Source organism: Aspergillus brunneoviolaceus (assembly GCF_003184695.1).
Source record: "Aspergillus brunneoviolaceus CBS 621.78 unplaced genomic scaffold BO95scaffold_19, whole genome shotgun sequence".
Lineage (NCBI taxonomy): Eukaryota > Fungi > Ascomycota > Eurotiomycetes > Eurotiales > Aspergillaceae > Aspergillus > Aspergillus brunneoviolaceus.
This window is the reverse complement of record NW_020290749.1, coordinates 20,594-36,313: the sequence shown is the minus strand read 5'-3', so window position 1 is coordinate 36,313 and position 15,720 is coordinate 20,594. Positions and strand designations below refer to the sequence as shown.

General features: G+C 23.6%; 2 protein-coding genes across 2 annotated transcripts; both read left to right on the top strand.

Moving 5' to 3' along the window:
- Positions 1 to 1,804: 1,804 nt before the first annotated feature.
- On the top strand, positions 1,805 to 3,103 carry BO95DRAFT_451587 (uncharacterized protein; the record flags this gene model as incomplete). Its single annotated transcript, XM_025588089.1, has 1 exon — positions 1,805 to 3,103. The coding sequence occupies one exon, from the start codon at positions 1,805 to 1,807 to the stop codon at positions 3,101 to 3,103; it is 1,299 nt and encodes a 432-aa protein (XP_025444182.1).
- A 9,092-nt stretch (positions 3,104 to 12,195) lies between these two features.
- Positions 12,196 to 12,360, top strand: BO95DRAFT_358399 (uncharacterized protein; the record flags this gene model as incomplete). Its single annotated transcript, XM_025582401.1, has 1 exon — positions 12,196 to 12,360. A coding segment is annotated over one exon (165 nt), but the record flags the coding sequence as incomplete, so codon positions are not given.
- Between the last annotated feature and the right edge of the window lie 3,360 nt (positions 12,361 to 15,720).

Below are 15,720 nucleotides of genomic sequence, written 5' to 3'. Positions count from 1 at the left end.
ATAGACCTATTGCGAAGACATTGAATTAGCACTTAAGCCAGGGATATCTAGTCTATGTTCTCTGGATACCAATTAATGCAAAGTTTTACGAGCCATCCAATTGAATACGAATCCAAAGCTTCATCCATCCACCAATTCTAGCTGGATCTGGCGGGAAAGACGGTTGTACGGGAACCCGGGTCGGTTCTTTATGAAGATTGCTTCTCGCCACTTGAACTGGTTCTACCGCCTTGATCGCTCTTCTACCGCAGAATACCGAATCTTATCATCCTGCTCGTTCCACACTATTTCCCATATGATATTCGAAATTATGGAGCAAAGATAGTATATTGAGGATTCAACCTCGAAAGTAGTATCAATGTGTTCTTTAATCAGGGAATACACGAGGCTCCCGACTGATTCAACACAGATTGAAGTTCCGGGATGATCAACGAGTGTTAAATGTTCAGAAAGCAACGAGAATAGCCGGGTAGAAGTTACCTGGTCTACTTATTCACGACAAGCCATCGCATGCCAAGTTCTAGTACCCGACTCCATCTGATTTGCCCTAAACCCAACACGCATGACTGGCGTCAGTTGAAGCAATGCACTTCAGAGCAGTGTAGATAAATGCAGACACCTAGTAAGACATGGGTAGAATTCCAAATCTCGTTGTCACGTGGGGTGTACTTTGCTCCCTACTGATAGTACTGAGTTACCCCTCACTACTAGATTGTGCAATTGTAGAACAGAAGATGATAAGCGTGCTAGAGGGCGAACATGGAACGGATCACGGATCGAGAGAAATCTTGGAACGCGCACGGAGGATATCTTGGCGGGAGACTAAACCCTGAGTGGTTTAGTCTCCGCAAAGGTTAGTTTGCACATGCCATGAATCGACAGGGGCATCTTGGATTCGGAGCAAGGTACGTACTACAGTTTTGTGGAGTTTTATATGAAGTCGGCATTATCTTGATCGACATCCAGCCTTAATCTAAATCGATTCATTCAGCTATCTCAATAACTTTGGCGACTTCTTTCGAGAAATCTCTGCGCATAATCAATTCGGTTCACTGTGAACTCCGAGGCTCGGGTCGATCTACGCTTAAACGCGTCAAGTTGACATATGGGGGTGTGGAGCTCGCGATGGCTGGAACGTTGAAATGGCCATGGAATCATTCGCTGCAGGTCTCCCATGTCGTCAACTCAGACCCACATTGGATGTTCTTCAAAGGTTCCTTTTCAGCCAGTGCGACAACGGTGCGACGACATACTGCTAATATGGTGGGGTTCGTGGGGACAAGTTGACGGACAACCTTTCCAGGTGGTCTTCACCTAATTAATATTAATATAACCTTGGAGGTTAGTGTCTCACTAACCCCAGAAGTATACAGCCAGACCGGCATCTCCGTCGCGGTCCGAACCACCGCTGCAGCTAGCATATCCCCTCAACCTTCTGTATCCCGAGTGACAGCACTACGGCTCGAGCGCTTAAGCATTTACCCATGCGATGAAACCTCGGAATGGGGTTTCTTCAGAGGACAGGTGGAGTTGAGCAAGGGGAAAGGGGGAGATTCGCAGGATCTACGCGCCGGCCCCACCGCCCGCTAAAGTCGGAGTACGGAGTGCAACCATATCAGATTCGTCATCAGCAATGAGGAAGAGGATATAAAACCATCCAGATGCCAGGCATGTCCGTACACCCATAGCATCTCGGGGTATAACTGTACTCATCGGTTCTCCAGATATTGGCCATCGTTCTCTTCCCTGTCGCTCATTTCCATTACGCTCCTTCGCTGACTTTACTCCTCAAGGTCTCGCAAACATGAGACTCGCCGACGCCTCGGTCCTGGCGATGCTGCCCGCCTCGGGCCTCGCTGCCTGCGGGACTGCCTACTCGGGCAGTCAGATCGACGGCACGCTCCTCCACTCCGTCGTGCTTGACATGGGTACCGACGCTGCCAACGTCACCGCCACCCAGTACGACCAGTACTTCAAGCAGGGAAGCGCCCTCCAGGGCGTCAAGGCTGTCATCGAAGACAGCCAATTCTACATCAACTTGTGGGCCATCCCAGGCACCGAGTCCGCCTTCAACAAAGTCAGCCAGTGCCTGAGCGACGGCTATCTGGTAAACCAAGTGCCCTGGCTGTATTACGACACGACCACCGCGACGTGGTGGGGCGGCTACGAGGCTGAGACCGAGGCCAGCAGTTATGAGGCTGCCGCCCTGTCGGTCGTCACCAATATCGTCGCCGGTCTCGAGGTGCGCTTCTGGGATACCAACGGCGATGGCTACACCGACCTCATCGACGCCGACTACCTGGAGGGCGTCACCGTCGACACCATCACTCAGAACGCCAACGGCACCTACTCGGTCTACCGCGGGAATATCGACGTCGCCAACAAGACGCCCTGGGAGGGCACCATTTTCGACGCCGATCTTTTCAGCGGTGCCGGCCCGGCTATCCCCGCCAGCAACTTTGATACCACTATCCAGCCTGGCGACGTCGCGCTGTTCTGGTACGGCAACCAGGGCTGGGCCATGAAGCGCGCTCAGGACGTGGTCGGTCTCTTTATCGACGGCGCTGATCATACCTTCTACGACGTCGGGGGCGTGACCTACGGCGACGCCATGCGCTTTTCGCGGGACAACCTGCCCATCTCGAACCGGCCCGGCGAGTTCACCGGCGCGCAAAAGTTCTTCAAGCTCACCAATGACTCGGCCGCCGGGCTCAACGTCAGTCTCTGGCTGGTCCCCGTCACCAACACCACCAACCGCGGCGGCCCCGTCGGCATGACGAGCGATGGCAACTCGCGCGACTTCCTCACCAGGGCCGTCGCTCAGGCCCAGGCCCAGTTGGACAACGTGACTATCAGCACCAGCGGTGCCGACGTCCCGTCCACCCAGGAGTGGGTCAACCAGGCCAACTACACCCAGCTCCACGACGCCATCGCCAGGGCCAACTTGGCGCTTTCCCAGGCTAACAGCTCGTCCTTCCTGCTTGACTACCAAAGCTACGTGCTGTACCTCACCCTCGATGGCACCAGCAATGACATTGGCGCTGCCTTCGCCGACTTCACCTTCACTGGCTTCGAGAACGCAGAGAAGCTCGGCTCGGCCTGAGCCCGTCATTGCTGTGCCCCACAACCTCCATATCATATTCTGTCAATAGATTAACAATAGACTTTACACAGTTGGACAAGTTGGACAACATAGACACACTATGTATACAAGATTCTCCAATCAGACCCGTTACAGTAATGTAACAAAGCGAGAATATTCGAGTAGAATGTGTGGCAGAAAAAAACCTTGTATGCCGTGAGCCGGAAGAAAGAAACTGCTGTGCAGGTGAGCAAGACCTTTATCCATACGTAGGAAGGGCATGTGTGTTTTGAGAGATCTGTCCCCAAAGATTGGTCTGGTCGCCGGATGTTTGTATTTGAAAAGGCGGACAACGTGAACACCATAGGGGCTGAACGTCAACGGCAGAGATTTTCTAAGGGGCCTGGCAAGCTGGAAAGGATATACTCCGGTGGGCCACTCGTGCCAATTCACAATAACCTCAATTCTGCTGGTGTGGAAGCTGTTCAAACAATCAGAATTAATACATTTGGTGCTAAGATACAAGAATTTCAAGCGTGAGAAAGAAAAGAAAAAGAAAAGAAGAAAAAAACATAAGTCTATAGCTTATCTGTTACAGAGCGGCTTAGAAAGTAAATAAATTAAATATTATTATTATAGTAAATAGACTAATTAGATTCGCTAAATATACTGGGTAAAGTAGATATATAGGATTAATAGGATTATTTAGATATTCGGAGTGCTTGGAGTGTTTAGAATATTTAGAATATTTAAAGTATTTAGAATATTTAAAATACTTAGAGTATTCAGAATAAGAATTATTTATATTTCTTCGGTATTGGTTAGCACTAAATATTTATTATTTTTATATTTAAATAATATTTTTTCTATAAAGTTTTATATTTTTTATAGCCGAAGGGCAGTTCAACAAGCAGTTTTAATAATTTTAATTTCTATTTTTTTATAGTTTTATTTAGTTAAATAAGAATTATAGCTGGTAGCTGTATTTAGCTTAAAAAACGATTTTTAAAAAGATATATAGTAAATAAGTAGTAGTAAAATCTATTATTAATAATATATTTAACTAATTATCTTAGAAATAGTTTATAAAAAAATAAGTTTTTAAAATAAAATATTAATTTATATTTTTTATATAGCTGTCTGTCTGTAGATAATATACTATTAAAAACTTAAACTTAATTTATAAGATTTTATATAATTTTGTCTAAAACTTAGAGACGAATTAGAATTTATAATCTAATATAATTATATTAAAAAATTCTATTTATATATAAATATATTTAAAAAATAATACTACTATTTTTTATAGTAGTTATTTTTATATAAAAAATTAAAACTATTTGTTTATTAAATCGGTCTATAATTATATATATTATATTATATTTATAACTATCTGTCGAAAGAAAATAGAAATCTATTAAAATATATTATTATGATTAATTAGCTACCGGTAATAGATTTAATAGTCTAAAAAAAATCTTTTTAATAGTTTTTTTATTATATATTATATAATTATCTAGATATCTGTATATATTTTTATTTTATATATTTTAATAATATTATTTTTTTATAAGTTTAAGGATTTTTGTCCGCTCTAAATAAACTATTAATAATTATTAATATATTTTATTTAAAAATTATACTTTTATATTTTTTATATTTAAAATAACTAGTTGGGATTTATATAACAGCAGATTATTATATAATTTATAATCATTTTTTAGATTAAAAAAATATTAGGTTTTTATAGAGTTAATAAAAATATAGTTTATTTTTAAAATCTAATTAATAATTTATACTGTTTTTTCTAGTAGTACCAGGCATATAATATTATTTAAATATATTTTTAAATCTAATTATTCTAGTTATAATAGAACTTGTTCTTATTTATGTAGAATAATATTTTTTTGATTTCAGCGGGTTAAAGTATCGGTTAGAATATTTTTTTAGTTAGTAACAGATTTAAAAATAAAAATAAAATAAAAATTTATTTTATTTTATTTACTATATATTTAGCTTCTTTATAATTATAAAATATTTAAGAACTTAAAAGTTAATTAAAATCTTAAATTATTTTATACTAGATAGTTTTTTTAATTCTATTCTTTATACTTTAAGAAAACAGACTATTATAAAAAATTCTTTATTATAGATATTATAGTTTTGTTCAACTGGTAATATAATTTTTAAAAAAATATAATAAAATACTACTAGTTTTTATTCTTCTATATTAGTACTCTAATAATTATTTTATTTAAGATATTTATTTCTACTTAAATAGATTTTAAAAACTTATAATATTTTAATATTAGTATAAAAATTAAAAATTATTTTAATAATTTAAACGCTGCTTGGTAGTTATTATTTTATGTAAGAAAGATATTCTAATAGATTAATAGAGTTAGAGGCTTGATAATCCGACTATAAATTTTAACAAATTATTAATAAAAATTATAAGATTCTAAAAATAATTAAATTTTTTTAACTGTTATAGAAACGGTCTAGTCTTATATAATAAAGATTTTTTTTAGATTTATACTAATTTTTATATAAAAACTATAAATCTTAGAAACTTGATTTTTATAATATAAAACTTATATTTATAAATAATAGCTTACAGTTCTGCTTTTTATAGCTTTTAAAAAATATATTATATATATAATTTATATTCTGCTGGATTTTAATTATATATTAGAATATTATTTATATATACTATTATAAATAGATTAAAATAATTATTGAATATTTTATTTATAAGTCTCTGAAAAGCAGCAGATCTGTTTATTAATCCGATAAAAAAAATCTTATATTTATATATACTGTAGCAGGTTTAAAAAATAGTTAAGTTTTTGAAATTTATATATATTCTAATTTAATAAAATCTTTGTTTAATATTAAATTTAATAAAAATTTTTACTGTTTTTAATCAGTTTAAGATTTTATTAATTAATAAAAATAGATATAAATTCTTTTTTATTAGAATATTAAGTTTTTAGTAATTTATATATAGTCTTAGTTCTTTACTGGATTTCTTAACTATAAGAATTAGAAATATAAAAAAAGCAGAACTAGAAACTATAAATTTTTTATTTAGATTTTTTTTAATATAGATTTAAGCTGCTTCTAGTTCTTCTATAGTTATCTAGTATAAAAAAAATTCTAATTAAAATATATTTTTTAGATATATCTTATAATTATATATACAGTTTGGAGATAAGATATCTAAGACTTATTTTAGAAATATATCAGCTAGATTATAATACTACTTAAAAAGAGTTTTTTTAATTTTTTTTAGTTTATTTACTAAATCTTTTTTTAAGTCTTATTATTAATAGCTTTTTTAAATTCTATAAGAAAAGTAACAAATACTTCTAACTTTTTTAAATATTTATAAAATCTAATTATTTTTATTAATATAATTTCGATCTTCGCGGGGGAGGATTATAAAATTATATTCTAAATAATTTCTAGTTTAATTAAAAGCTGACTGCTTGTAGATCTTTCTTTAAATTTTTAATTTATATATTATAATAATTTTGTTAAGTCTTTTTTATAGATTTAGAATATATTTTATTCTAGAATCTAGACTAATATTTTTTTATCTTCTAGTTTTATTTTATAATTTTATTATTTGATATTTTTTTAATAGTTCTAATTAGAGTGGATTAACCTGACTGTTATATCTTAACCTTAACCTGGCCATAACCTGGCGGTCAGATTAAAATATAAAAAAATTTTAATTATACAGTTATAGTCAGGTTAAAATATAATTATTATTTTAATTATTTATATTTATTAGTTAAAAAGATTAAATATAGCAGATAGATTAATAATCATAGATTAATTAATAATATATATATTTTTTTATATAAATAATATATAAAGTATAATATATTTTTAATTATAATATAATAATATTTTCTAGATTTAGTTTATTTATTTAATATTATAGTATAGTTTTAATTCTTTTAATTTATCTACTTAATCTATTTAATCTATTTAACTTATTTAATTTATTTAATTTATTTAATCTATTTAATCTACTCGATCTTTTTCTCTGTAAAGCTGAGGAGTATATTATATTTTAAAAAAGATTTTTATAAAATCTAGTATAAAAAAAATAGTATTTAATATTAGATAAACTAATAAAATTATATTATTCTTTATACTATTTAAAACAGTAATTATAATAGTAAAAAAATTAAAAAAATTAGATTTCTATTTCTATCTAAGTATATATAATATTTAAAAACTTAAATAAAGCTAGTTTTTTTGTTTTTAATAATAATTTATTTTCTAGATTATTTTTAAGATTATTTATATTCTTATTTTTACTAATATAGAAAATAATAATTATTTTATTTTTTTTTTACTTTTTAGGTATAAGAATAATTAAATTTAGATTAAAATTATTAAAAATATTCTAGTACTTTTTATTAATAATAAAATAATTAGTATATATTTAAAGTCTTACTATTTTAATTATATTAGTATAAAAACAGCTCCGGTAATAATAATAAATATTTTAAAAACTATTAAATAAATATTTAATATTAATATTATTAGTAGCAACTAAGAAAAAATCTTTAATTATTTAATAAAAAATAAAAAACTAATTACAGCAGGACTTCTAGTAAATAAAAATATTAATATATTTTATAATATCTAAAATAATATTAGTTTAATTAAAGATATTTTTATAAGTTATATATTTTTAATATTTAAATATATCTTAAGTTTTTTAAATATCTTGGCTGCTGGTAAAAATCTTTAATATTTAAAAATATTATAAAAAGCTTTATCCAGGTCTAATAGTAATCTAAAAATAGTTAATAATATATTAATAACTAGATTCTAACTATAATAAAAATAGAATATTTTTTTAAAAATAGTTTAGTACTTATAATACCAGTTAATATTATTGTTTAATTAAATATTCTTTTTAAACTTCTTAAGTTTTAATATCGGGTTTAAAATAATTATAATTATATAAATATAGTTTTCTATTTAGTAAATATAATAATAGTATTTTTAGAATTTTTAATATATATTCTGTAAGTTTTTAAAAATCTTTTTTTTTTAAAATACCCGCTTTTTTACCAGTCGGTTAATTAAGTAATTTAAATAATTAAAAAAATTATTATAAATATTATAAATCTTATAAACAGTAGACCTACTGTTCTTAGATAAATAGAATATAAAAAAAAAATATAAAAGCTTAAAAAAATATTTTATTTATTTTTACTTAATTATAGTAAAATAAAGATAATTAATATTACTATAATTATAATATTAAATAAAACTTTTAATTATTTAATAAAAATTAAGTACCCGGCGAATTATAAGATAGATTAAATTTTAATAAGTTTTCTAGTTAAAAAGAAAATAATAAATTAAGCTTAATTTAAATTATTAAATAAGCTAAAATTTTTTATAATATTAAAAACTTATATTTATAAATTATATAATCTTCCAAATCTATGATTAAAAATTAGTAAAATTAGTTATTATTAAAAAAAGATCTTTAAAACCCGTTTATAAAAAACTAATCTAAATAATTTTTATTATAGATAATAGAAGTTTTTTATATTAGTTTTTTATAAATAACTTCTAGAATATATTTCTTTAAAAATTTTTAAAATATTAAAAAAGATTTTAAGATTTTTATTATAAATCTTTTATATATATTTAACAGTACTATTTAAGGCTTTAATCTAAAGTTTTTATAAAAAAATATTAACTATAAGCTGAATTATATAAGTAAAATAAAATATATAATACTAATTTTAAATAATTATTATAAGATTAGAATAGAATAAAATATTATAAAACTAAATATTTTAACTAAGCTAAGTCTAGAATTTAGATAAGATTATATTAAATATTAAACTATTATTATTAGTATTATTAATTATTATATCTAATAACTAATAAAATAGATTATATTTATATAAAACTAATAAAATAATTATAGTTAGATTCTTACTAGTATAAAATTCAGATATTAGTTGAAAGTCTAATAAAATTTTATAATAATTTATATTTTTTATTAAAAAATATCTAATTAAAATAAAAAATATTTTTTAATTAAAGCTGATCTAGCAGTCTATTATAATTAATATTTATTTAATATTTAAAAACTTTAATAACAGCTGTATATATATATTTTTTAATAACTTTAAAAAATATTTTTTAATCTGTATTTAATTAGAAGAACTTAATTTTTAGTAAAAAAAAAAATTATAAGATTTATTATTTATTTAAATTAAATATTTTTAATAGTTTAAAATAATAGACAATAGATAATTATAAAGTATAAAATTTAATTTTAAAAATTCTGTTTATTATAGACTGCAGAGGCCTAGAAAAAATAATAATTAAAAAAGATTTATTTTTAAAAAATAAATAAATATCTATAATAATTCTTTATTTAGTATCTAGCTAATTATTTACTTAGATACTATTAATAATATTTTTTTTTATAATTCTTACAAAGATAATAGCTTATAAAACTAGTTTCTAAATTTTTAATTTCCGGGTATTATAAGATATAAAGATATATAGTATAATAAATATAAAAAATTTTATTAAAAAATAATATATTTTTTTAAAAACTATTTTATATTATTAATATTTTTTTTAATTAAAGTAAAATAGCAGTTTTCGAGCTTGTATATAAATTTTAAAAAAGATTATTTTCTATTATTAATTCTAAAAAATAAAAAGTTTTTTTTTATAAATTAAATATAAAATAATCTTTTAATTCTTCGCGACGCGCGTAATCTGGAGATTTAAAAAAAAAGATCTAGCTTAAAAAGCTTATTTTAATTAGAATATTATTATAGTTTATAAAAATTTAAAAAATAGAAAAAAAAAGCTTAATAGTATTTTCTAAAAATAAATTAAATAACTATAATTAACTTATAATTCCAAGACTATTCTACAAATAATAATTATAGAAAAATAAAAGTAGAAAATTCTATAAAAATAGTTTGTTTTACTTTATAATATACTTTTATATAAATATAATTTATTATATTTTAAATATAGTTAAAATATTTACTGTATTTTATTTATTTTAAAAAATTTAATAAACAGAAAATTATATTTTAAGTCTAAAGTTATAGAAATTAGATCAATCAGATTAGTTAAATTATTTTTATATTAATAAAAAAAATCTAAAAAAAACTTTTATAGAATTTTTTAAGAGATATAATATCTAATATTTAATTAAATAATTATTAAAAAATATAGTTGCTAAAAAAGACTATATAAATAATATTATATAAATATTATAATATAATTCTAATTCTTCCGATTTATCTGCTTAATCTGTTTAATCTATTTAATCTGTTTAATCTATTTAATCTACTTAATCTATTTAATTTATTTAACTTATTTAATCTGCTTAATCTATTTAATCTATTTAATTTATTTAATCTGCTTAATTTATTTAATCTATTTAATCTACTAAACCTGCTGTTTTTAACTATTTATTATATAATTCCGAACCTGCTTAAAAATTTTTTTATTTTTAAATTCTTTTATAGTTCTTTAAGCTACATCTTATTTATAGATTTAAAAATAATCTAACTAAATAGCTAGTTAAAAATAAAAAAATAAATTATTAAGATATTACTAGTTTATTATTTATTTTATTATTTTATTTATTATTATCTATACCTGCCAGCCTATAATTTAACAGCAGGTTTTTTCTTAAATTTAATTTATAATACAGATAATTCAGCTTTTTTAAATAGAAAATAAGAATATAATAGACTATTTAAGCTGAAGTAAAAAAAAGAATAATAAAATAAAAATAATATATTTATTTTTAATAATCTAACTAATAATAAATATATAGTTTTTCCGCTATTATATAATATAATTAAAATATACAGTCTAAACCAAGCTATAATTATATATATTTATATATATTTTTTACTATTAAAGCAACAGTTTTATAAAAAGTTAAATTTTATTAATACTACTAGAATTTTCTGATTAATTCTTCTAGATAGAAATAAAGAAGATATTAATATTTCTTTTAATTATTATTTTCTAATTTAAAAAGCTTATTTTTATATATTTTTAAATAATAGTTAAAATAGTTAGATTAATAACTGCTTAATCTAGATATATTTTAATTATACTAGAGCCTAAACAGATATAGTAAAAAAATCTTAATATTAAAAATAATTAAAATAATTAATTATCTGTTTTTTAGCTATACCGCGGTCAGATATTAAAACTTTTTTAACCTGGCTATAACCTAGCAGTCAGATATAAAATTTCTAATTAACCTGATCTGACCTGGCTGTTAGCCACTCTATTTATATCTTTAATAAACTAATCTAAAGTAGAAACTACTACTTACTTTAATATATTTATCTACTTTAAAAATATACTCGAAATCTATATAAACTTGGATTTATATACTAAAATTAATTTTATTAGCTATTAATTTATTTAGTAATTTTATTTAAATATAGTCTGTTTTACAGCCCTACTGGTTACTATAATTAATTATTTTACTATAACTATTTATAGTATATAAAAAATCTTTATTACTGCTACTAATTCAAAGAGAACTATATAATTACTTATAAAATATTATATAGCTATTAACTATAATCCAGATCTTTTTAAAAGCCCTATTCTACTTTTAATAACTATTTTAAAAGATTTATATATTTATTTATCTATATAAAAAATCAACAGTAGTAGTATAAAATCTAAATATTAAAGATTTTATCTTTTTATAAATTTATAAAAGCCTGCTGAAATCTTATTTATATTAATACTATAATAAAACTTCCGGAAGATATTTAGTTGTTTAAAAATAAAATCTTATCGAATTACTTAAAAACCGAATATAATATAATTATACTATTTTTAAAATTCTATAACTTTATAAATATCTTTTTTTTATATTCTTTTTAACAGCTTTCTTTTATAGACTATAGGACTATATTATTAATTTAAAAAATAGCAAAACTCTACTATATAGATCTATTTATTTTTTATCTTAAGTTAAGCTTTAATCCCTTTATCGCTATATTAATAAAAATATTTATTTAGAATAAATTTGATTTTCTAAAAATCTTATAGAAGCTTTTATTCTCTTTATATTAAAAAAAAATAAAAATCTCCGACTATATATAGATTATAAAAAACTTAATAAGATTTTAGTTAAGAATTATTACTTTTTATTTTTAATTTTAAAAATTTTAGATAAAATTATAAGAGCCAAATATTTCTTAAAACTAGATATTTAAAATATATACTATTAAATCTGTATTAAATCAAAAAATAAATAAAAGACAGTCTTTTAAATCTGTTATAAATATTTTAAATATTTAATTATACTATTTAGATTAACTAATATTCTGGTTATATTTTAAAATTATATCTATCTAGCTTTCTATAATATATTAGATATTGTTTATATTATTTATTTAGATAATATTATTATTTTTTTAAAAAACTATTTTTTTATACTCTTTATTTATATTAAATATTAGAATACTTATAAAAAGTAGATCTTTATATTAAATTATAAAAGTATACTTTCTACTAAAATTATATTAAATTTCTAGAATATATTATATTTTTATATAATATATTAATAGATTTCTGATAGATATCTGATATTTTTATATAACTAATATTAACTATATATTATAAGATCCAAGTATTCTTAAGATTCTGTAATTTTTATTAGTATTTTATTAAGAATTATTTCTTAATTATATTACAACTTATTTTTTCTTTTAAAAGGTACTAAAAATAGAAAAAAGCCTAGAAAAATAATATTAACTAGTAAAAAAATAGTAGTATTCTAACAGCTTCTTTATAGTTTTAAAACTATATCTTTATTAAGATATTTTAATTCTTAGCAGAAAATCCGAATAAAAATAAATACTTCTTGATAAAAAATAGCAGAGATACTATCTTAACTAAATAACTACTATAAAATATACTACTTTATTATATTCTAATTAAAAAAATTTAATAACCTTAAAACTTACTATTTAATCCTAGATTAAAAGCTTTTTACTATTATTTACTTATTTAAATATTAGTATTAATATTTTAAAGAACTATTATATAATATTAAAATTCTTTTAGATTATTAAAATCTTCAGACTTTTATAAAACAGCCGAAGCTAAACAGCTATCAGATTTAATAATATATATATTTTAGTAGTAATAACTTTATTATTTAATATTAGTCCGATAGACATAATTTTATTAATCTATTATTAAAAATAAAGAAAAACTTAAAAGTCCTGTTTAATACGAAGATTCTAAAGTTAATATAATATTAAATAGCTAATAAATTTCTTATAAAATTATAGCTAGTCTTTAAAAAGTTTCAGTTTAAATATAACAAAATATTTTTATAAAAAAATCCTAAATTCTATACCCGCCAGCGTGCGTTAAGTTTATTAAAATCTAAATATAATTAAACCGGTATAAAAATAGTTAGCTGAATTATTAGAATAAAAATATTCTATAATCTATATATTAATATATTAATAATATTCCGAATATATAAATATAAAAACTTATTATATTCTAAAACTATTAGAGTAAACTTGTTCTATAATAAATATATTAATATATTAGTAGTATTCTAAGTATATAAAAATAAAAATTTATTCTGTTCTAAGATTAACAAGAAATTATATTTTTTAATTAAAAGAATCTAAAATAAAAATATAAAAATCTATTATTAAAAACTTGCTGTTTCAGAAAATAATTCTAAATCCAAATATTAAAAAATTAATAAGAATAATCTTATTATATATAAGTATTATTTATATATTTCTATAAAAAAAGGTTTTTGGTAATATTTATTAAGCCTTTATTATAATAATCGGCTAGCAGGCTATTTTAGATAATTAAAAATAAAAACTCTTTTTAAAAGAAAATTCTATTAAATAAATCTTTAGAAAAATATGGTTATTTATATCAGAAAGTATTTTATATATTAAGAAATTCTATTTATTAGATATAAATTATATAGTAAGCTTAAATTACTACTAATTTCTAACTAATCTTTTGTCGAACTATTTATAAACTTTATTATAGATCTATTTTTTATTATAATAAAAAATAATATTCTGAATTTAATTCTTATTATTAGTAATCAGTTTAAAAAATAATATTAATTTTTATTTATTTTATATATTATTACTGCTTTAGAACTTGCTGAATTTTTTATAGAAAGATTAAACTCTAATTTAAACTATCTTAAGATATAATCTTAAATAAAGATTTTCTTTTTACTAATAAATTTTAATCCCGAGTTATATATTATATTTAGATTAAATTTTATTTATTAATAGTATTTCGACTTTAGACTAATAGTTAAACTAAAAAAATAAATCAGATTTTTAAATAATATCTTCGATGCTTTATTAATAAAAATTAATTAAACTAATCTATTCTACTGTCTTTTATATAATTTATTTATAATAATATTCTAAATTTAATTATTAGTTACTTTTCTTTTAAGATTTTTTTAGATTATTTATCTAACTTTTATTTTTATACCAAGAATAGTACTATTCAGAAAAAGATTTCTATAGCTAAAAATCAAATTAATAAACTAGCTATACTATAAAAAAACCTATAAAATTACTGGTAAAAAGCTAATAAAGTATAAAAAAAAATATTATAATAAAAGATACCAGTTAATAATCTTTAAGAAAAAAGATCTAATCAAGCTATCTACTAAAAATTTAAAAATTAAGATCTTATTTCAGAAGCTAGCTTCTTAATATATTAGATTTTTAAAAATTCTAGCAGCTATTAAAAAATAGATATATTAAATTTTTCTATCTAACTACTACAGTCGAATCTATAATATTTTTTATATATTATTATTAGAATAATATAAATTTAATATAGATTTATAAAACCAACTCCATTCTTTAGATTTAGAAAAAAAAAAAGGAGTTTAAAATCAAAGATATTAAAAATAAACAGATTTTTAATAATAAACAGTATTTTCTAGTTAAATAAATAGACTAGCTAAGTAAATATGATAAATAGATTTCAGAAAAATCTATAAATAATATCCAACAAGCTATTTAAAACTATAAAAAATAAAAAAGAATTAGAACAATAAAAAATATCTTATTTCTAAATATAAGAAAGACAACCGAATCTATATTAAATTATTATATTAAATATATTTAAAGTTTAATACTAAAATATATAATTAAAATAAAAAATCTTTATAAATAAATTAGATTTTTATTAAAAAACTACTAGACTAATCCAGTTAATTAGTACTATTCTTATAAAAAATAAATAATAAAAAACCAGAATTACTTTATTTTCTAAATATAAAAACCCTAAAAAAAGATCTTATTATTATATATAATATATATCTTACAGCAGAATTTTTTAAAAAATATCTGCTTAGTTTTAGTTTATAAAAAAAACCTGTTATTTCTAGAGTGGATTAACCTGACTATTATACCTTAACTAGAGTGGATTAACCTGACCGTTATACCTTAACCTTAACCTGACTATAACCTGGCGGTCAGATTAAAGTATAAAAAAATTTTAACTATATAATTATAATTAGATTAAAATATAACTATTATTTTAACCGTTTATAC